The following is a 23,061-nucleotide window of genomic DNA, read 5'->3' as shown; positions in this document are numbered from 1 at the left end:
TTGTGAGATATGCTCATAATGGGCCAAAGCGGATAATATTTGCTAGTGGTGGGCTTGAGCTGTTACAAATGGTATTAGAGCCAGACATCGAGTGGTGTGCCAGCGAGGATGCTGGCCTCTTAAGGGGATGGATTGTGAGATCTTACATCGATTGGAGAGGGGATCGAAGCATTCCTTAAAAGGATGTGGAAACCTTTTTCTAATTGAGGTTGACGGTAATACATAATAGACTAACACGGATAATATCTACTAACGGTGAGCTTGAGCTGTTATACGTAACGAACTAAAATGACAACTACACTTACCAAGAGTGAAGTCAACGAGCTCTTCTGCAACAGCAGCAGACCCAATAGAAGAACCTCCAGGTACAAACAATGGCTTACCCAAAACCCAATTCATCTATAACAGTCTTCCCAACACAAGCAGCACCATTCTTGAGCAGAACAGTCACCACCCCATCAGTCTTTTCAGCAACATCATGAGTTCTCTTTCGGTTCGGATTTCCAAACCCCGTCACATAGCCTTTCCCGTCGAAGCTAAAGCAACACAATCGAGAATCCAAACCCTCCAATGAGATTAACAAATATGTTAGAAATCACGGATCTCCACAATGATATGATATTGTCCACTTTAAGCATAAGAGCTCTTATGGCTTTGCACGGATCTCCACAATAATATGATATTATCCACTATAAGTATAAGAGCTCTCATGACTTTACTTTGGTTAGTATTCCTTGATTATAAACCATGATCCTTCCCTAAATTAGCCGATGGGAGACTTTCATCCAACAAAACAAAAAACTAATGGATCACAATTTTAATGTAGAATCAAACATCAGAGAGATAAGGAGAGTACTAACGCGTCCTTGACAGCGAAAGTGAGGCTAGCGCGGGGCTGTTTGGCGGCGGGGAGCGGAGGTGGAGGGAATTTTAATACAAGAATCATATTAATTTATTAGTTTATTACATCTATTTTTTTAATATAAAATTAAAGTTTTATATTTAATTTGATAAATTAATAAAATTAAACTTTGATAAAGATAAAATACAGAAATACCCTTTTTAATTTTTTATTTCTGAGTTTTATTAATATTGAAACTTTTTAAGAATTTCAAGATATTTTTGAATTTTTTTAACAAAATTAAAATATTTTTATAATGACATATTTAAAAAATACTCTTAAATTTTTGTGGGTTAAATTAGTTTGGGTCTATTAATTTATTCTTTCAAATAATAAAAATATAACGGAAAATAAATAAATAAAAAATAATTTAGAATAAAATAAAGATAAAACAAATATATGTATGTATAAAAAAATTATATATTTTCGGTATATTATTTTTCATAAAATTTTAATTTATTTTAACACAACCTTATCCAAATAAGTTTAAATTGTAATTGGAACGTAAATAAAATATTATCATAAAATTAAAAAAAAAAACTTCTTATTTAATATTCATAATTAATCAATTAGCAATTAAAAAGTGCAAATGACTTCCTTCCAACACCCCCACGCGCTACACGAAGCGCGTAATATCATCACACGTGTCATGCATTTGCCACAAGTCCATTTAATAACCGTCCACGTGTCTGAGATTTCTCTCTCATACACCAAATTACGTTCCCTCGCAGCCGCGCGCGGCATTAATGGCGAACAAAGCTTCTTCAAGGTTCCTCTCTCTCTGGCTTGGCATTAACGAAGAATAAGAACGAACGCTTCTTCTCTTTCTGCGATTTTCTTCATCTTTGAAGCTTTGATGGTGAGGGATTTAGTGATCACCTCTGCGGTTGGAGGATTCGAATGGTGGAATCAAATTGATGAGTCGGAGGATTGGCAGAAGGGGATTTACTACGCTTTGTCTGCTTCTTATGGCCTCATCTCGATCATTGCCTTAGTACTCCACTTTTCTCCAATTCTTACTGTTCTTTTGTTCTGTATGTTATGAAATTCATGAGCTGTTTAAAGCGTTTTTTTGGTTGAGTTCGTATCTTATCTCACGTATCATCAATTAACAGAAATGAGATATCTATCTCATATTTGTTTATTTTTTTGAAGTTCTTAAGTAACATAGACTTGTGGATGTGCTGTGTGCTTATAAACATGGTTAGAACTGATTTTTGTAGCTTAATTTTAACATATTATTTGGATTCCGCACTCATATAAGTTGAGATTTAATCCTAAGTTGTTTAAAGCATTTTTTTGGTTGAGTTCGTATCTTTATTGGAATTTACATGGCTTCTTCTCCATCTTTCATCTCACGTATCATCAATTAACAGAAATGAGATATTTATCTCATATTTGTTTATTTTTTTGAAGTTCTTAAGTAACATAGACTTGTGGATGTGCTGTATGCTTGTAAACATGGTTAGAACTGATTTTTGTAGCTTAATTTTAACATATTATTTGGCTTCCGCACTCATATGAGTTGAGATTTAATCCTAAGTTGATTAAGAGTCATCAATTAGTGTCAAAAATTATTTTGAAATCTTAAGAGAGAATTCCGTAGTGGTGTAGTGGAGAGTGTTTTTGGAGCATTTATGAATCTCAGTATAGCTATCACACGTTGGTCAGGAAACACAATAGATAAATTTGATGAATGCGAGTCACTAGCACAACCCATGGACACCTTACAAATGTTGCAGTTGTGCTTCATTGTTGCTGGTGCAGACACGTTGAACAAACGTTGTTGCTCTAGGATGGAGGAGGTGCTTTTCCACCTTCCATTTTGTTACTAGGGTTTTAGTCTCTGGTTCTCTGCTTTTTCTGCCACCTTGCTACCTGGGAGATTTGATTGGATAGAGAGGAGAATTTTCAGTATTGTTGAGAGGTCTCGGTAAGATATTTAGTTTTGTGTTAGATTTACTTCTCCGGGCATGAGTATTAGAGGAATTTCGTAAGATTNTTTTTTTTTTTTTTTTTTTTTTTTTTTTTTTTTTTTTTTTTGTTTTTTTGTTTTGTATAGACAGTTAAATAGCTCCTTTTGTTACGATATGTACTTTCATATTCTCAATGGAAGTATTTCTCAATAAAAAAAATTGATATACTAAAATTAAACCACTTAAGCTGTCTTGAGGAAAAAGAACACACTTGTTTTTTTTATAATTAACGACTATAGTAATTGCTCAAGTTTCCAGGTTCAACTTATTCGGATTCAAGTACGAGTGCCAGAATTCGAGTGGACAACACAAAAGGGGTTCCATTTGATGAATTTCGTTGTAAATGGATGTAAGATTGTATATTTGTTATTTTTCATTTTAGTTTTAAGACTCTACTTGATGAGTTAATGCTACCTTATTCTTATTTTCGTTTTGACAGTGAGGGCTATTCTCTTTGGGCTTTATAAGAGTGTTTTCCTCATCAGACCGAAGGTAGGTTTCTTATATTAATTGTCACAATGCCAACTAGATTGTCTTAAACTCTTAATACCCTATTCAAGCCATGGTTATCACTTGATGATTGAGTAAGTTTAGAGCTCATTTTGATATTGTCTTCGGATTATCTATGAGTTTTATGATAATTTAAACTAGAACTTTTAGTTGATCTTATTTGAAGCACCTTCCCTTTGTCATTAGCTTACATGTTAATTCCAAACATTTCCAGAATATTCAATTTGCTCATTCAGCGAAGCTTTCATCAACACACTATTATTACATGAACAAAAGTAAAGGTTGAGAATAAAAAATTTAATTACAGTTATCAATGCACAACTAGATTATTTATTTATTTATTGTTTGTACTTGTATTTGTATTTGTATTTTTGGAAATACCATATTGAAATTTATTTATTTTCAAACTACGGACATCCAGAAGGCTTTCTGAGCTGAAATTTTTAAATAAACACAAACAAACAAAAGCCTTGTTTCCTGCTTCCTGTTGGACCGTTGGTCATAAAAATCTTGGGATTTCTTCCTCTTCCAACACTCGGAACCATAGTAATTTTAGATAACGATTTGTTGCATTATGTAATTTTGTTACCCATCACAATCCACAGACAGCAGAGGATCCTATTCCCATATAAAAAAGGCTAGTCCGTATATAAATTTAAAATTGATAATCAAGATATTCAGTGAGACCCACGTTTCTTTTCCCTTATGCAACTGTGATTATATTCACTGATCTATATGGCTTGAAACTTTCTTGCTGGTAAAGGCTCTTGAAATGGTGGTTATGGAGGTTCCTGGACTTCTATTTTTTTCAACGTACACACTACTTGTTCTATTTTGGGCAGAGATCTACTATCAGGTAATTTGTTATTATGATTATAGTTCGAAGTTATATCACTTATTATATCATTTCTGTGCAAGATTCATCATTGGTAATCCGTGTAGGTGATTATTTTTCTTTCAGGCGCGAAGTCTTCCGATTGATAAACTTAAACCTACTTACTGTATCATCAATGGAGTTATATATCTTATACAGGTAAGATAGACAATGTCGCAACCAGAAGTCAGCAGTACTATGTGAAAAACATATTTGAACTGAATTTGGTTGATTTGTTTACATTCAGCTTTATTTAAATTATTTGTCATCATGTTTCAGATCTGCATTTGGATATTTGTGATGTTAAACAAATCTCCTGGTGCAGTTATTGGTGCTAAGCTTTTCTTTTCAGGTTTCAGCTCGAAACCCGTATTCTTCTCTCTTATATCAAAAGCAAATGCTTTTTTTAAAAAAAATTATTTGCTTTAGAAATGCAATATTTAATTTATGTCCATTTTTAACTGGAATCTTTTGGCGTCCACATCCTAGTTTATGGAGGCATATGTAAATTGTAATTTTTTTTTCTTCGTTATTTCTAGTGGTTTCATTGTCTGCTGCACTGGGTTTCCTGATATATGGTGGGAGGTAATATATGTTTATGAATTGAGGAGCTGCGGTTAATCATGTTCCACTCTAAACAACCACTCTCTTAACAGGTTATTTGTCATGCTGAGGCAATTCCCAATTGAATCTAGAGGACGCCAAAAAAAGTTGTATGAGGTTGGTTTTTTAATGTGATTTTTTAAAATTCTTTTTGTTGACCATAGTTTCCTTAGGATTAGAAATAATCGAAGCAACAGAGTTTAAGAAAGGCACGTATATCATTTCATCTTTTAAGTATACATAATTTTTCAATGTTGTCTCTAATGTCCTGAAAGTACTGATTTATTCCCGTGTATTTTACAAGTTTACCCTGCTCAATGATGGTGTTGAAATTAAATATTAGAAGGGAGTCTTGGCATTTTTTCTAAAAACCAATGTGCCCTACACTTTTTTTTTTTGAAAACAGTGCCCACGTGTTGATACAAGGTATTTCATAGCTCATTTGGTACTGAATTAGAAAAGTTTTATCCCAGTAAAGAATGATCATAAGATATTTCATAACTCATTTAGTATTCAATTAGAGAAGTCTACCCCAGTAAGGAAAGACCATAAGATATTTTAAATGCTATGCCACTGTTCCACTATTCAATGTCAACAAGGATTTGTTTGAAAAATTGGAATGAGATAGAACTTTTAAAGCATCAAGGCCATAATTAAGGAAGAGTGTATATTTCAGGGATCAATCATGAATTTAGCCTTTTGAAAGATCAAGATTTTCTGATGCGCTTGTTAATTTCTTTCTTGTTCTATCTGTGCAGGTTGGTTGTGTGACAACAATTTGTTTTATCTGTTTCTTTATACGGTGTTTTGTGGTGAGTTTCCTTTTGGTAAAGGCAATCTTAATCCGACATTATTTAAGCAATTAATACACATGTATATTTGTTCATCTTGTAGCTTGCCTTCTCTGCATTTGACAAGGATGCAGATCTTGACGTCCTAGATCATCCCATTCTCAACCTGATATACTACATGGCAAGTTTTAAAATCCCCTAATATCTTTTCTAAGATGAATAGGTTATTCTTTTTTTGTTAAAAGTTCGAGTAAGACAACTGAGGAGGTTAAAAAATGATTCTATTTGCTGGGATTGGTAGGGCCGTTGGCTAACTTTTTTTTCCCCACTTAATGAAACATTAAATTTAACTTATCCTTTTACAGGGAGAAAAAAATCCACGAGAAAAATTTCCAAATATAATTATGAAGTAGCTTAAACTCAAAAGTAATGGGCGCTCCAACTTTCTGTTTAATCCAGAGTCTGTCAAAAACTTTCTTTAGCAGGGTATCAATTTATTATAAGTGCACACTGCAGTCATTTGGAGGAGTTTTCATACATCCACATCATGGATCCTGTACATTCGTGGATGATGGTCTTGTAATCAATTTTCAATCCTAGTTTTTAATTTTCTTTCCCCCAGACATGGAATTCATGAAGTTTCTCCATTGAAGTCTCTTCCCTTTTTGTCACTCCATGATGTTGCTCGATTTCCAAATTAAAATAATTTTCAGATCAAACATAGCTCAAATAATTTGATCTTCACTTAGGTGAGAGATTATCCAAAGGATATTTTTTTTGTCTTGGAGCCTTCACAACCAGTCTTGAATTTTTTTATCTTCAATATTCTTTTCATGGATTGTTCTCTAGAAGCACAGATATGGGCATGGGACACGGACATGGCAGGATGCCAACATCTTTAGGACATTAGAATGAAAAAGGTACATAAACAGCATATCGTACGTGTGCAGAAGTATCCAGGCCGACACATGTTTGACATGGACACTGGACCAAAAATGAAAGTGTTTGTGCTTATTAGATTGTCCTTTCCCCTTTGGAATGTATTGCATGAGTATTCCTTTCCATCCTTCATAGTTCTTTTTTTTAGTACAACAAAGAGGGGATTTGAACCTTTGATCTCAAGGGAAGAAGTGGATGTCTTAATGGAAGCTTGACCTTCATAGTTCTTTTGTTAACCATTTTTTTCAATTGATAGTGTTTTTTGGGTGCTCCTAACCATCAAAGTTCCCCTTCCAAGGTGCCTTGCAGGGATGGTATGAAAACAATGATATATAGATAATAAAAATAAAAATAAAGAAAAAGACACAATGCCAAGGGTGTACTGGTTCACCTTGAACAGAATAAGAGAGACATGCTTGTTCATATGCTCACAAAGGCTTTACCTCTCTTAACACTGACCATGTGAAGAGTTCTCATAGGTGTCTACGTGGCTGCTGATGCATATATATTGGCTACCACAGAAAAAGCCATTTTATGGTTAGTGTTTACAAAGACAGTATTGTCAGTTCCAAGGCACCTTGAAATAAAATTGTGCCTCAAAGTAGGTGCTTCAGTGCTAGGGTGGCGCCTAGCCATTGAGCTCCCAAGCCACCTGCTGATATGCTACAGCCACGCCTTAAACTCTCTTCTTTCCTCTCCTCTCGTGCTTCAATTTGGGCTTCAAAACAGTCTTTGAACGCCTAGGCATCAAGCTCGCACCAAACTTCTCTTCTTTCATGCTTCAATTCGGGCTTCAAAACAGTCCTCAAATGAGTCTCAAACTGAGTTTGATGGGCATTGTATTTTCTATTTGTCGTAGCTCTCTTTCTTCTGTTGGTGAATTGCTGCACATATTCAACTAGAGTACTTTTGTGGGGTTTAATATTCTTTATCGAACTTTCTAATCATGAAAGTTCTTATTTGTTTCTATGATCTTGTTAGCTTATCATTGGAGCAAACTTTCCATTTTCATCTTTTAATTTATTTATAGTTTTTCTTCTCTCTGATAAATTTGATGTGCTTGCTACTGCAGTTGGTAGAGGTTGTTCCTTCAGCATTAGTTCTGTTTATACTGAGGAAACTTCCTCCGAGGCGTATGTCTGATCGGTATCACCCCATTGAATGAAGCTCTAAACAGTTTTATGTCAGCAGAGGTTTCCACTCTAATTGTGTATTTTACTATGTGTAGATGACGTTTGTTGTACAGGATTTCGATTACAGATTTCTGTTATCATCTGTTTGGCTAGATATACTAGTATCCCTTCTAATTTCATCCAAAAGTAGTTCTTTCAGCCAAAAACAAAACATGCCCAAAAGATTACATATGTCAACGTGCATGCTGCTGCAGTCGGTGGAGTTTGTTCCATCGGCATTGGCTATACCGATAAAACTTCCTCCAAGGCGTGTATCTGATCAGTATCAGTCCATCTAATGAAAGCTCTCAACAATTTCAGTTCAGCAGATCTTACCATTCTAACTGTGTAGTTACAGATACATCCCACTGAATGAAGTTCTCTACAATTTCTGGTCAGGAAAGCTTTCCATTTTAAATCTGTATTTCATTTTTGTAGATGTTTGTTCTTCATTGCAAATTTCTGTTTTTCTCTGTCAGGCTGGATTTACAATATACTAGCATATATGCCCAAAATTATGCATCTTTGTCATATACAGAACATCCCATTATTTTGAAGAAGCTTTATGATTGCTTTTATTGAAGTAACTGGAATAAATTCTATAATGTTATCTATGTGGGAGCAGTCTGATTATAATACGTGAATTTATACATTGGAGAGAGATGTTTGGAATATATTTTGAGGCAAGGTATAGGGTGAAGTAAGGAATAGGATTTAGGAAATTGGTAAAGTGTGGCTTCTTCATCAATTCATCTGTTTGAACATTGCATACATTGGAATTATTGTAGGTAAGGTATTAGGGTGTCACCACTTCACATGCTAGGGGAGAACATCTTCAAAAGTATAGGTGGTTAATCTGGAGGGTTTTTATTTGTTATCCATGATTGTTTGGGTCAGCTTCATTGGACACCCTCCTAAACTTAAAGCTAGTAGTGTGGTGGTGTAGGTAATGGCTCCATTTTTCGGTAGGCTGCTGGTTGGGAGAGTGTTGGGCATACACAATCTGTTCTCCAAGGAGGTTGTAGACAATACCCCAAAACCCAATCTTGGTTATCCGAAAAAGTTAGAAGGGGAAGAGGAGAAGATGCTGGGGTTCACATCCCAAAAAACTTGGAGCAAGAGGGTGAGTAGGCTTTATTGAGAAGGGGTAAGGAGTCACCAATAGAGGTTCGTATGGGGGGAGGTCGTAAGAAGGAATCGAGATACGAGGGGGCGGGCGTGAAGGTGACTATGAGTGACGATTAACTGTTGAGCTCTCAGAGAAGGGAAAGAATTGGATAATAAGGAGGAGGAACTCTTATATTTTGTACTTTATAGTTCCTCATAGTTGTTAACCTCAAGGTTAGGAGGAGGATGATAGATGAAACAGGGGTGATGTTGATGATCAAATCATTGACACAACCTTTGGCAGTGTGTGTGACTATGGAAGAGATCGGTGAAGATTAAAACGTAACGAAGGTGTGGCCAAATGAAAGGAGTTGGCGTTAGAGGAAAGTTTGGGCTAGATTTGTTGGTCGAGTTCTTGAAATGTTGAGTGGGTCGATCACACGTCAAGTATGTACGACAAACAAAGGTTACCTCTTTCTTTCTCTTACGTTGCTTCGAATATTCATAGGTTGAACTATTGCAGTTTCTCATAATTTGAATGTTCATTTGTCTAAGTTTTGATCATCCCTTGGTTGGCACTTTGAACGTGCCATTTAGCAAAATGTAATGCAACTCTTCCCATAGATTAGTCACCAAACCTTGAAAGTTTTCCATGGAGATCCTATGTTTCCTTTTGTTTTCTTTTTGCTTTTGTGAGATGTTTTACCAATCCTTTCGGGAAGAGACCGGCAATTGATCTTCACTTCTCATGGTTGGTGTTTTGATGATTTTGACAATCACCTTTTCCCCGAGAAAATGCCATAAGGAAGGCGACTTCTACATGCTTTGTTCTCTCATAGAAGCCACGTTCAATCCGTTGCTTGTTGCTCCAACTTAGGAGTAGGGGATTTAGAGCCTTTTTCTGACTGAAGGTTGCTATGCTAGTTGTAGGGCTCTTGCAGTTGATCATTAGAGCTTGGCGTGGAAAAAGTATATGATCGGAGGATTTTAGAGCGGGTCCGAACGCAGGTACAAGTTTCTCATATTCAGTTGCTTGATGATATCCTTCTATTTTGTGAACAGAGTATAAATAGCTTGTGGAACAAGTTTAAAGTTTTAGAGAATTTGTCGATTTGCTCGAGTTGGAAGCTGAACTGTGGAACGTCTCCATCATCAACGGATTCGAGGTCATATAATGAAAATGAAGTATCCTATGATAGAATTTTGAACAATCACTTGTCCTCAGGTTTTTGTCGTTTTTGGCCTTCTTTTTGTTCTGTCTCGAGTCGAGAGATGCAGCTCGTATCAAAACAATCTAGATGTCTACCCAATTATTACCCCTCTTCACATTTCAGGGGAAGAACTAGCTAGCTCTAAGCTTTTGTAGGGCCTCTTACTTCTAATCAACTCGTTTGGTTTCAGCCCAGTTTGGTTGCAGTTGGCCACTGCACGGAAATTCGACTCGTAGATAAACTTATATTCGATTTCTAGCTTCAGACAATTCAAACCTCGAAAAGTCTTTTATGTTGAGATATATTATTTATGGAATATATCCTAGATATTATATCTTAATATTCTTCCATTTATGGTTAGATTTATAGTATATTTTATTTTATTTTAGTATTTAATTATTTTATATTTTCCTCATTTGTACTAGCTTGTATCCTATTTAAAGGATATCAATATCAATGATAATACACATCTTCCCAATTATATTTTCTATCTCATTCTTAACATGGTATCAGAGCACCGATCTTGATATTCCTAATATCAAAGCATCGATCGTGGTATTCCTAATACCCCCTTGGACTCTGAGTCCAAGGGGAGTATTACCTAAAGCCAAACCCTAACCAATCAGTGAAGTCTTTACCATCGTCAATCATCCAATATCAAGAATACGTTATAAGCATCTTCAAATTTCTCACCAAGCTCTAAGGTGACAAATTCAAGATGTTCGTATTTTCTTTCACAGCCTCTCAAGTGATCCAAAGCACCGATCTTGGTGTCATTATCCACTAAAGCATTTATGCATGGACCAACAAGTGATCAGGGAGGATATTCACTTGTTCCAAATCAAATTAAATGGACAAGTTATCAATCCTCGAGTCAATCATTGCAGTCTATTTCTAAAGCATTTATGCATGGACCGAGAAGTGATCAGGGAGGATATTCACTTGTTCCAAATCAAATTAAATGGGACAAGTTACCAATCCTCGAGTCAATCATTGCGGTCTATTTCTGAGTCTTGCATCTTTCTTGAAAATTCAATAATTTCTTGAAAGTCTAAAAATGCAAACCAATCAAAGGCGGTCTATTTTTTTTACGGATATTTTCATTACTGAGAAGACAAGAGTGAAAGACAACTTGGGTGTTATTGACCTACCGTAAAGACAAGTTAAAGACAAGTTGGACGTGATTAACATACACTCTCCAACTTGAGGGGGAGTGTTGAGATATATTATTTATGGAATATATCCTAGATATTATATCTTAATATTCTTCCATTTATGGTTAGATTTATAGTATATTTTATTTTATTTTAGTATTTAATTATTTTATATTTTCCTCATTTGTACTAGCTTGTATCCTATTTAAAGGATATCAATATCAATGATAATACACACCTTCCCAATTATATTTTCTATCTCATTCTTAACATTTTAGAAGGAGATGCCATATCTTCCATTGAACATTTGGGAAAAGTCTTTTAGAAGGAGATGCCATATCTTCCATTGAACATTTGGAGTTATTGGTTTAGAATGTACATTTCGTAGAAAAGAAATATAATTACAATGTAAATATTTTCTTGTGCACATCAAACATCTCTGACGACGACAGTAGAGGTTCCTGCATTACATCAAATAAAAATAAATAAGTCTTTATGTCGTTACATTTCACTATTATTATAATTCTTGTTTCGAGTTTTATTCAAATTTTAGTCTATTATTCATTAAAAATTTATGTTGCAAGACACCTTTGTTAGCGTTTCGATTCATTTACTACTAGCAAAGATGATAGTCTTTTTTGGTAGCGTTTGGATTTCTATGTACAGTTCGGACATCTCCGTCTTCTCTGTCACATGTTTGAGGTTGCATTTTCCCTCCCTTACTAACCATCGACTCATCGAGAACTTAGTAGAACTTGGTTGGTGAGTTAATTTTATTAATATGTTCGAAGTTGAGATTAAAATTGAGTAAAAAGTGAAGAGTAGTGAGTAATAATGTGACCTGAATTTGCTTATACCCAAACAATCTTCGGAAGAACGTGAAGGCGATACAGCCTCGTTTGTTGGCTTTCTCAACAGCATTGTGCATGCAATCCAAGAGATGTCCATATGTAACGTTCCCACAAGTCTTTATCAAGTCGATTAAAATGAATGTCATTGCTCCGTTCATCGACTTTCCGGTTAATATCTGCATCCATTCCCATCATCAACTATTCAACATTACTACACAACTAACTAAACTAGACTAGGACTCGTCTTCTTAAATATTATAATCCCTAAGGTTCCCTAAGGTCCCTCGAGCTCGTTAGTCTTTTTGAAGAATAAATTAAAAACTATAATCATATCTATTTTAGAAAGTTAACAGCTTTCGTGTCAGATATAATTCACCGCCCAAAACGTTAAAGTATCTTTCGCTACCACCTACATTTAGAGATGTCCACGAGGAAGAGCAGGGATGGGAAGAAAATAATCTTTACTCCTTCCTTCCTCATTCCCTGTTCGGGACAGGTCTCTAATATGGATATTTCTATTTATATAATTCCCACATTACTGAAGTAAATAAATAATTTGTAACCTCATCTAAATCTTTATTAAAAAAAAATAAAAGAGACCAAACTAAATTTTAAGATAAATTAACAAAAAAAAAAAAAAAAAAAAAAAAAAAAAAAAAAAAAAAAAAAAAAAAACTAAAAATTATGAACAACGTTTTTAAAATTACCATATTTTCAATTTTCATTTTTAGAAATAATTTTATTAAAAAATCATTTATAAATTTAGTCCATTCTNAAAAAAAAAAAAAAAAAAAGTGAAATTTAGTAAATATAAAATATAAAATATAAAATTCATATTTAATAAATGTGGGAGATGGTGTCTTACGGAAGTATCAGCAGCGAACTGATCATCTCCACAGGCACTCAAAGAAATCGCCAATCCGCCGCTAGTCGCCTTACTCGCCCCCGACGGCGGCCGATTATCGATCCACTCATCCCTTCCACCATCCAAAAACCTCACACTCCAAAATCCAAATCCAGATCCAAACACAAAAAAAACAGAGGAATCGATTCAAACCTGGTGCGATCGTAAACATAGGCGAGATCCAGAATGGTTCCGCTGTGGCAAGCGTCTACAATGGCGTGGAGATTGACGCCGCTTCTGAGAGGCGAAACGATTGTGGCGTTGATTTCGTTGTCGCTAATCATTCCTTCCTCCAAGAAATCGACAGGGCATATGGTCTCGTCGTAGCCGTCGAGTTCGTCCATTGCGAAATCCGGCTGCCGCAATCCGTGGCCGGAGAAATAGAACACCAGGCTTTCGCCTCCGTAGCAATCCTCCACTAGCCATTTTAGACTGCTCTGAATGTTCTTCTTCGTCGGAATTCGCTCTGGATTTGCTTCGTCTTCTACATTGTTTGTTGCCGCGATTCCAAAATGTTAGGGTTCTTAATTATCTTCATTAAAATTAAAATTAATAAAAATATACTTTCCTTAAAAAAAAAAAAAAGAAAAATCATAAATTTAAATAATATCATCATTATTATTTTTAAGAATACAATTTATTTAAAAAAATATTCCACTCTTAAATTTTCAAAATAAAAATTTATTATTATTTTTTTAATATGAATCAAAAAGTTCGAGAGTATTTTTGAGACTTATATTATTAATAACAATATTTTTAGTATGGATATTTTTTAATTTCTCTTTTTTGAGAATATTAACGGACTTTCAAAATTTAAGAACACGAAATTTAGAAAAATGACATATGGGTCAATTTTCTTTTAATTCTTTAAATACGATTTTTTTTAATTAAATAATGAATCCAACCATAATTTTTTTTTAAAATAAATAATCAAAATAATTATGAAGTTAAGTAAAAATAAAATAAATATATGTATATAAATTGTACGGTAAACAAAAATATTATTTTAAAATTAATAATAAATTTGAAATAATTATGGAGTTAATATATATATATATATATATAACAAACAAAAATGTAATTTTTAAAATTAGCAATAATTTTTAAAATTAGCAATAAATTTGAGTTGATTCGATTGAACTGTGTTGTATAATTGAGAGGACTGGCTTAAAATGATTAGAAAATTTTATTTAATGAATAAATAAATGTTTCTTAAAAACCGAGAAAACAAGAAGACATGATTATAAGAAGGGTGGATGATGTAAAACCTGTAAGAATACGAATGTTTTGTTTGAGATATGAGAAATGGTTGATCAACAAATCTTGCATATTCAACACATCATTCACGGTCCCATGTAGCCTATGCTTCCAATTCTTGTAACTCACCCCACATAGGAGAGCTCGCTTCCTCACCCGCCCGTCCGACGCAGAGGAGGAGAGGCTTTTCATCGGGGACGGTGGTGGCTGGAGGTCCATCTCCGCCCCCGATTCATCATCCCGACTCGTGTACAGTGCCCCGACATCGGAGGAGGAAGAAGAAGAAGGTTTGAACTTGATGCATTTGCATTTGAAGGGAGTGAGTTTTGTGTGGTTGTTCTTGATCTTGCAACAGCAACATTCACTTTTGGTATCCATTTTAATGGCCTTCTCACCCCAAAGAAGTGAATGGGAGAATATATAAAAGTCCCCAAGTGCAAATTAGATTATATTCTCGACCAAAAGTTCATAAGTCTTAGTCTCAGCCGTTCAATAAAAAAAAACTAGAGGAGACTTTAATCAAATTTCTAGATACCAATTTAAACTAACTTAATTTGTCTAGATATCATATTCTCGACTAAAAGTCACGTGTGGTTAAGCTAGTATATGTTTATGTTGAAAAGTATGGAGTTAGGCTTTACTATAAAATGGAGGTCCCTGGTTTCTTTTCATCCTACTTGAACGGTCCAAACCCAGTCGAAAAATACTTTTTTTTTTTCGGCTTTAGGTCGATATTTTGGCTGATCCGGCATGGGTCGAATATGTTCAGACTATTCCTACTAGTTTCAACAACTCTTTGAAAGGATTTAGTTAATTTATTTGGAGTAATTCTAAATTATTTTATGAAAAATTTTGTGAGCCAATTCGTAGCATAAAATTTTAATTTATGATTGTGGGACTCTTTAGGTAGAATTAAATTTCAGAGAGCAACCTTAAGCTAGCATCGAGAGGTCGTAGTAGCTTCGCGCTTAGGTCAACCAAGTAAGTGGTTCTACTATTGGTTTGGTTGAACGAATTGTTTTATGTATGATGACACGTGTTAATGCCCTGCATGTGTCGTATGTGTGATATGTTTGATATGTTTAATATGTTTGATGATATGATATGTTTCACTAATAAAATGTCATATTATGCGACGACGAATTATCATATGCTATGAAATGCCATGATACATTGTGATATGATTATGTTAGGCCATGATATATTATGACATGCTATGAAATGTTTTGAGATTGGAGAATTTATGATGCAGAACCTCTCAGATATGTTTTAAGGGTTATACTATAAATGAAACGATTTTGTAAGGGGTTGTCTTGCATGATGTATTTACCAAGGAAAATGTTTGGGACCTCATGTATAAATGTATGTTCGTGTGCATCGGAACACTTCCCTTTTATGATGAGTACGAACGCATACGGTATGAAAAGGAAAATGATCATCATGTTTATCATGACGCTACAACGATCGTTATTCCTTATGGGTGTCTGACAACAGTACCAAAGATGCTAGCCCGACCAGCCGAAGGTCGAAGGGGTGTGCGAGCCCGTCTAGTAGGCCCATGCTTGCACATGTTGGTCGTGTGTAGAACAGTAAATATACATCCAATTTGTCTGGGCTGAAAAGCATTCTACGAGAATACGGTTTTAAACGATAAGTCTCATTCATATTACATGTGTTTGTGTTTGCATTACTGATCTTAGTGAGGTCACCTACCGAGCATTTATTAAAATACTCAATCATTGTACTATTTTTATATTTTAGGTAAAGGCAAGACACATCTGTCCGGTTGACGACAGCAGACAACGTTGCATCAAAAATCACGGAACATGTGTTAGGGTAGTTGCATTTTATTCTGCAGAGCTTAGGTTAGTCCACGACGTCATTTTAATCTTTTTCTTTGGTTTTATTTTATTTTGTATTGAATATTTCTCGTTATTTGATGTATTGTTTTTAGAGGTATTAAAAAATATGATGACTCGAGAAATCCGATCAATCCAACTACAATCATGGTTTACGAGCTAACATTTTACTTTCATTAAAAACAAAAATTTGGAGAAGCGCCCGAACAACTCAAACCAACCCAAGTAAAAAACATTTATAGTTGGGTTGTACTGGGTTCATTATTTACAATCCGAAGAATGGGATTGGATCTACAAAATGATCTAACCTGACCCGACTCAACCTGACCCACGAACAACCCTAGTTATTTTGGTTTCATGGAGGTTTTGAGTTCTTCGAACATTCTCGAACAACGAAAGCGAGTGATGTGTAACCCAAAGTCCGAAAGGAATCGTCTTTATTGGAGCATATGCTATAAAGTATAGAGAAGAATAGGGTTCTGATTCGTTGCTTGATGTGTTTGAAATGGAAATATTAGCTTAGATTTGATGCTACGAAGGCTTTATTCCCAATTCACCATACCTGTTTTCAAGTCAAAAAGTTTGGATTTTTTTCTTTTCAGAGAATATCATTACTTCACCGTCACTTTTGTTTGTATTAAACAAATTTTGGGAACAAACAAGGCAAAAGGGCCTAATATGTGACCCGGCTTAGACATATGCTCGGTCCACGACATTCGACATAGTCCAATTTCTAGTCGACCATCGTTCATCCCAACCCAACTGATCATGTACACCTCTACGCGGTTGGGTTGGGTTGTGAAATAATTTCGGAGTGGTTGGGTTACTAATTCAACCAACCTGAACTTGGGTTGATCCAAAAAAATTCCTCGACCCAATCCAACCCGACCCATGTATACCCCTATTTCTCCCAGTCGATCCCCTTTATACAACTTGTGCCACTCCCAGTTGGCTCCCTTCGAATCGTACGACTTCTTTGGCTTAATTGACTCGGCTTTGTACCATTTTACATGTTTTGAGTGTTTTGGACTCACTCAAGGACAATTAGATAGTTGTAATATGTAGATGAGTTCTAAGATCATTTGTATGATTGATTCGAATGTCGTAGGTGGAATTAGATCCCGTTAAGGCTGAATTTAGAAATAATCGACTTATAAAAGCTCAGAAACATGGGATGAAGTTTATATGGTAAGTGAATTCGTGTCATAACCCAATTTTCGAGACTTTGAATCTTGTGAATAAAAAGACAAAGACCAAAAGAAAAGAAAATAAAAACTAAAAAATGGATAAAACTTAGATCGAAACAAAGACAACAACACCAAAATTAAATACAAAATCAAATCTAAATATATGACTGGGATATAATTACAAACAAAATAAAAAAGACTTAAATAGAAGGACGGGCTGACTTGAACGACCCACTCTGTAACTGAATAATTGTTGAATATTTCTCCACCTCAACTGGTAGCTTGCGAACGCCCGACAAAAAAGCAAAAGAAAAGGGATGAGAATAAAAATACCTAGTAAGAACCCTACTAGTAGGCTCTCATCATATCCTTATTCTAGTAGGTATCCACGAGCTTTACTTTGAGATTTAGGAAGTTCAGGTCAAGTCTATACTACTATCTAAGCATCAGGGGTGCTCGAAGTTTCGAGCGGTACACCCTTTTCTGGTGTTACAGGTCTTCTAGATGACAAGTCTCATCTCTAGGGAGAATTACTTTTATGCTCTCATAGCTTGCTTTGCCTAAGCAGTATTAAACCGGTGTCCTAGATTGAGACGCTATCTCGTAATCATATCCTTATTCTAGTATGATGTATGCTAGTCAGTTCGCTATCTACGAGATGTTAGCTGGTGAACCCTTTCCACAAGACCATATGACACCCAAAGTTGGGGGAGCGACCCCTCTATGCTTGCCAGCTATTGAGTCAACTTGTGTGACTCCACGGCCTCTCAGGGTAGGTTTACTGTCGCAGCTCTCCACAAGGTTGGGCGACTAGTCGCCTTGGAGCACTACCTTAATCATTCTAGGCCTAGCTCCATAGTACTGGTATTGGAATGGAAATGGTAGTGGAGGCCCTTGATGGCACCATTAAACTAATGACATAGTACATATACCTTTGTCATTCTTGGATGTCGTGGAGGTCTACTAGGTTTTTAAGGACGTTTAGGCGGTTTAAAACTTGTCTCTTGTATCCTGAATGTTTAAGACCAACAGCTCGAGCTAATCCACTATTTGGGTGCACATAGGTCTATACATTTGATCGTTGCTCATGATTCTGTGGTGCAATATCTACTACAAACGTACTGACCTAGGTCAACATGTAAACCGCTCTAGCTATAACGCTCTAATCTTAATTTAGTTCTCTAGTGCACGCTTGTTAGGGAAATCCTATCGATCACTTAAAGCACAAAACATATAATCTAAACGTCACCACAATCATATCTGGGAGTTGAGGAGGTCTATGAGACTCCTAAAGCTGCTAGATGGCTTGATTCTATATCCACGACCGCAGGCATATTGTATCCTAAAATAATAATAGATTAGATATTATTCACGTTCATTTATTTTCCATTGATTTTCATTGGCTTTAAAGTACTTTAACGAGCCTGCTTAATGGGTCCATGTGCATGTGAGTAGATCGTACGCATATAATTAATATGCATCCAGTTTCCACGTTTATTCATGTTTTTCATTGAAATGTCACGACATGTATTGATATCATTATTTTCTCATACAAATGTAAACAAAAGCTCATTAATCATACGACACCGACCCATTATTTCTCGACCACAACCTACAAAACTTCACGTTCGATCCTTCGATAGTATTTGGAGTATAAGTTCATCAAGGTTGCAATAAGAAGAACCTCCAAACTTACAAGATTCTTCAGCCAAATTCTTCAACTCCATCACTTTCTTCTTCATATCCTTCCCTTTCTCCCCTTCCATCACCTCGTTAACACATCGCTCGACCTCATCCCGCTTCACATCGCTATCAATTTCCAAACCAATCCCCCATTCCACGCAACAATATCGACAATTCGTGGGCTGATCAGCAAAATAAGGCCACAAAATCATAGGCACTCCCGCACAAAGGCTCTCGATAATCGAATTCCAACCACAATGTGTCAAGAATCCCGCCACCGATGGGTGTTTCAATACCTCTTTTTGAGCACACCAACTCGCTATCATTCCTCTTCCTCGTATCTTTTCAAAGAACCCAATTGGTAAAATCGTCGAATAATAATCATAATCATAATCATAATCATCTTCGACTCCAATAACAAGATCTGGCCTTATGATCCACAAAAAGGGTTTCCCACTATTTGCAAGTCCCCATGCAAATTCGATAAGATTTTGGTTTGTCATCACGGCTATGCTACCAAAATTTACGTAAACCACCGAATTGGGTTCGTTCGAATCGAGCCAATCGAGGCAATTTGGATTCTCTTCCCAAAGATTTGTAGCTATTTTTTCTAATTTCTTCTCCTTTGTTTTGTCTGTGAACAAATGGACTGGACCAATGGTGTAAATGGGAGGAAGAATTTGAGAAAGAACATCCAATACTTCTTGTTCTAATGCATCAAAAGTGTTCAATATAATAGCTGAAGCTTTTGCTGTTCTTTCTGTTTCTTGAATTACAAAATTTAGAAAGATGTCATTTGGATTCGTTGTTCTTGCGAAGCTCGGTAGATCTTTAAGTCGGATGTTTTTCATCCCTCGAATCCAATCTATGGTGGTTTCGAGATACCCGTTCGTCAAGTAGCTTTCATCTGCAAATCAAAACTCATGAACAGTACGAAAAACATGCTGAATTAATGAAAATACTCGTGAACTTTGTATTTTATTTAAAATATATCGTTAAATCTTTAAAAGTTTCAGTAATACCTCCGAATTTAAAAAAAAAGTTTAAAAAATACATTTATGGTTAGTATCCGTGTATGACCAAAAAGTAATTTTAACACTTTTAACCTTTATGAAAAGGTTATCATTGTACAACAGAAACGTTTATTTACCTTTCATAGAATATCTTCCTATTTTATTTTAAGGATTTTAATATATGTAATAGTATTTTTAACTTTTAACTTTTTTATTTTTTATTTTTTTGTACGTTCAAGGGTAATTATAAGATACTGTGCAAAGTTTAGCGGGAATTTTACAGAGCTATGCCCTAAACTTAGTCGTGTCAATATCCTCAAATGTTGAACAGAGGAGTCAACCCTCCTTGAAGGCATAGTAAAAAATGACTAAGACTCCAAAGGAGACGAGTCTCGATTAAGGGGAGGCGTACTTTGTTCGAAGAGAGGTGTTGATGATGGAAGTCTCACATCTGCTAATTTAGGGAATGTTCATGGGTTTATAATCGAAGAATATTCTCTCCATTGGAGTGAGGCCTTTTGTGGAAGCCTAAATCAAAGCCACGAGAGGTTATGCTCAAAGTGGACAATATCATACCATTGTGGAGAGTCGTGTTCATCGTTTAGAACGACTTTGTCCGTGTTTAAAAACATATTTTTTAACTTACTACGTAAAACAAAAGTAAATGGTTACCTTTCAATGGAGTAATCCCTCGCTTCACAAGTTCGCCTAAATTGCTAAATCCCCACAAGCTGCAAGCACTAAACGGAAAAAAGTGAGCCACCGGAATGCTAAACTCAGCAGCAGCTCGAATAGTGAACGACATAAAACCATCACTAACAATACAACTAACAACAGGAAAATCATCATCATCATCATGGTTAAGTTGAGAAAGAAGGCTGCAAAAAGGAGCTAAGAAATCATTCGAGACGGCGATACAAAGAGTCGGTAGGTCTTGCGGGGCGTCGATGTCGTCGTCGTCGGCCACGGGCATGCTATCAGGAATCGTTCTAAAGCGAAAGCTCGGTAAGTCGTCGAGAGAATTCGAACCTCTCGACTTGAGTATACGCTTGTGATTGTATTCGGTGTTGACGAATGTTATGTGAAAGCCCTTTTGATGAAGAAGCTTTGCTACACTTAGCATTGCGTTTATGTGGCTTTGTGCTGGGAAAGGAATGCATACAGCATGGGGCTTATGCATGATTTAATGTTCTTTCTTTTTTTTTAACTCTAAGTTTGAACAAATAATAGTTTTCATAGTTTATAATTTATAGTAAAGTTTTGTTGAATTATTCCATCTCCAATAATTATTGTAGTGGCTTTCATGGAATAATTATTGTTCTAATATACATAAAATACTAGAATGGTTTTGAATGAAGCATCGTGTGATGTGACGTTTGATGTGAGTTGAATCGATGAATATAGGGAGTTGCATATCAGTGTCGTGCTCGGTCTTGTTTAAGTTGGTTTAGGGTTTTGACCTTGGTAAGGGCGAGTTAGGAATTGGATTACGTATCCTTTTTAAGGGTTTTTTTTCTTTGCTACTTTTGTTGAGAATTGTGCATTTGTATGTGTTTGTCATCTCTATTAGTCTATGTCCTATGTCACAGTCATGTTTGTCCAAGGTGTGTTTGTGAGATTCTAGAGGGGAACGATAAGCATTCTTTATAAGGGTGTGGAAACCTTTCTCAGTTTAAAAAAAAAACTTCAGGGAAGCCCGAAATGAACAGTCGAATGGAGAACAATATCCGTAATAGTTCAAAAAACAAAAAAAAACATACAACAATCCTCTCCACCTTTCTCCACTAACTTTTCGTCCCTTTTCCCGAAAAACAAAAAAAATGAAAAAAATGAGTTCTCTCCACTAACCCATAAANAAAAAAAAAAAAAAAAAAAAAAAAAAAAAAAAAAAAAAAATGTGAGATTTGAGAAAAACGAGAATCAACCCGAAGGCCGTCAACCCATTCCTTATCCAAAATATCACAGTTCCTTCGAAAAGAAACAAAAAAAAACGTCACATTTGAGAAAAACAAAATGGTGAAAATTACCCGTCAAAATATCACAGTTCTTGCAAAGAGAAACAGAAAAACAAAAATAATAAATCACAGTAATTGACGTATAATTTTATATGGATGATAGTAAATTACAGTAATTTTATATCATTAGCCAAATGAATCGATTAAAAATTGGCTAAAAACATATGAGAATGAAATGGAAGATTTGAAGCAAGAGTTGATACTAGTGAATATAATAACAAAAATGCTACTATGATGACCGCTACTTCAGATGGGTGTCCGGCATCAAGAGCTACTAGAGAATGCTTGCCCGACAAAAAAAGGAGTACAGGAGGTGTGCGAACTGACTGGTGGGTTCATACCCGCACATGTGGGCCGTGTGTAGGAAATTAATTACACATCCAAGCTGCCCGTTAAGAATTATGATAGGTCCCATTCATGAAATTATATGTGTTTGTATTTAACCTCAATAGTGGGTTACTTATATTTCTCTAAATACTCGAGTCACGTACTACTTCTATTTCAAGTCAAGGTAAGACATTCCTGTACGGCTGCTCATTTTCTTTCAAAACGTGAACCGAGACTAAAGACTACGCCCGATTTTTATACGAATGACTTGTTAGTTGGATTAAAACAAATGTTACATAATCATTGAAGAGTGCAATTGTGACACCCAACAAGCTAATAAGTTTCCCACTACGTTGTTTGAAAGGCTAAGCAAGATCGGAGATGAACTTCGACATTGGTTGATCTTCATTTGAAGCATCTCGAGCTTACGCTCAACCACACTTGAAATGCCTACTTTAGCATTAAATGATTCAAAAATTAGTTTTGAAAATAAATATTAACATTAAAAATGGTAACTTCAAACATTAAAATTACAAACATATCGTTCTTAGAACATGAATCAATATTGAAACAGATAGCGTAAAGTTTGTAAATGGTACTCGTTCTCCATACTTCTTATCACAATGAAAGTGGAATTGGTGGCGTTCAAAGGAAATTGTGGAATCTATATATCGTTGGTTAGAACAAGAATCGATATTGCAACAGGTAGCGTAAAGTTTGTAAATGG

At 35.4% G+C, this 23,061-nt stretch overlaps 3 protein-coding genes across 3 annotated transcripts; 1 reads left to right on the top strand and 2 right to left on the bottom strand.

Moving 5' to 3' along the window:
- The first annotated feature begins 1,628 nt into the window (after positions 1 to 1,628).
- LOC111792715 (tobamovirus multiplication protein 1-like) lies at positions 1,629 to 8,349 on the top strand. The gene is made up of 11 exons (XM_023674277.1): positions 1,629 to 1,895; positions 3,136 to 3,226; positions 3,317 to 3,369; positions 4,151 to 4,243; positions 4,349 to 4,420; positions 4,541 to 4,613; positions 4,801 to 4,846; positions 4,918 to 4,981; positions 5,623 to 5,676; positions 5,759 to 5,836; positions 7,667 to 8,349. Exons 1-11 carry the CDS (start codon positions 1,758 to 1,760, stop codon positions 7,757 to 7,759), a joined length of 855 nt encoding a protein of 284 aa, XP_023530045.1. The 5' UTR covers positions 1,629 to 1,757; the 3' UTR covers positions 7,760 to 8,349.
- A 3,208-nt stretch (positions 8,350 to 11,557) lies between these two features.
- LOC111792714 (metacaspase-1-like) lies at positions 11,558 to 14,659 on the bottom strand. Its single transcript, XM_023674275.1, has 5 exons — positions 14,262 to 14,659; positions 13,147 to 13,477; positions 12,955 to 13,066; positions 12,080 to 12,265; positions 11,558 to 11,699 (listed from the first exon to the last, which is right to left on the bottom strand). Exons 1-5 carry the CDS (start codon positions 14,626 to 14,628, stop codon positions 11,640 to 11,642), a joined length of 1,056 nt encoding a protein of 351 aa, XP_023530043.1. The 5' UTR covers positions 14,629 to 14,659; the 3' UTR covers positions 11,558 to 11,639.
- Positions 14,660 to 18,763: 4,104 nt separating this feature from the next.
- Positions 18,764 to 21,197, bottom strand: LOC111792261 (7-deoxyloganetin glucosyltransferase-like). Its single transcript, XM_023673621.1, has 2 exons — positions 20,665 to 21,197; positions 18,764 to 19,886 (listed from the first exon to the last, which is right to left on the bottom strand). The coding sequence occupies exons 1-2, from the start codon at positions 21,170 to 21,172 to the stop codon at positions 18,919 to 18,921; spliced, it is 1,476 nt and encodes a 491-aa protein (XP_023529389.1). The 5' UTR covers positions 21,173 to 21,197; the 3' UTR covers positions 18,764 to 18,918.
- Positions 21,198 to 23,061: the final 1,864 nt, after the last annotated feature.

This window comes from Cucurbita pepo, chromosome LG04 (genome assembly GCF_002806865.2).
Source record: "Cucurbita pepo subsp. pepo cultivar mu-cu-16 chromosome LG04, ASM280686v2, whole genome shotgun sequence".
Lineage (NCBI taxonomy): Eukaryota > Viridiplantae > Streptophyta > Magnoliopsida > Cucurbitales > Cucurbitaceae > Cucurbita > Cucurbita pepo.
The sequence above is the reverse complement of the archived record's forward strand: the minus strand, read 5'-3'. Positions and strand labels throughout refer to the sequence as shown.

Excerpts from the sequence above, each read along its gene's own strand:
- LOC111792261 (XM_023673621.1), bottom strand. The coding sequence starts at position 21,172 with ATGCATAAGCCCCATGCTGTATGCATTCCTTTCCCAGCACAAAGCCAC. Across the intron at positions 19,887-20,664 it reads AGGGATTACTCCATTGAAAG|ATGAAAGCTACTTGACGAAC; the intron begins GTAACCATTTAC and ends TTTGATTTGCAG.
- LOC111792715 (XM_023674277.1), top strand. The coding sequence starts at position 1,758 with ATGGTGAGGGATTTAGTGATCACCTCTGCGGTTGGAGGATTCGAATGG. Across the intron at positions 4,244-4,348 it reads GGGCAGAGATCTACTATCAG|GCGCGAAGTCTTCCGATTGA; the intron begins GTAATTTGTTAT and ends TTTTTCTTTCAG. Across the intron at positions 4,847-4,917 it reads TTCCTGATATATGGTGGGAG|GTTATTTGTCATGCTGAGGC; the intron begins GTAATATATGTT and ends CTCTCTTAACAG.
- LOC111792714 (XM_023674275.1), bottom strand. The coding sequence starts at position 14,628 with ATGGATACCAAAAGTGAATGTTGCTGTTGCAAGATCAAGAACAACCAC. Across the intron at positions 13,067-13,146 it reads TATGTTTACGATCGCACCAG|GGATGAGTGGATCGATAATC; the intron begins GTTTGAATCGAT and ends GGATGGTGGAAG. Across the intron at positions 11,700-12,079 it reads TTGGGTATAAGCAAATTCAG|GAACCTCTACTGTCGTCGTC; the intron begins GTCACATTATTA and ends GATGTAATGCAG.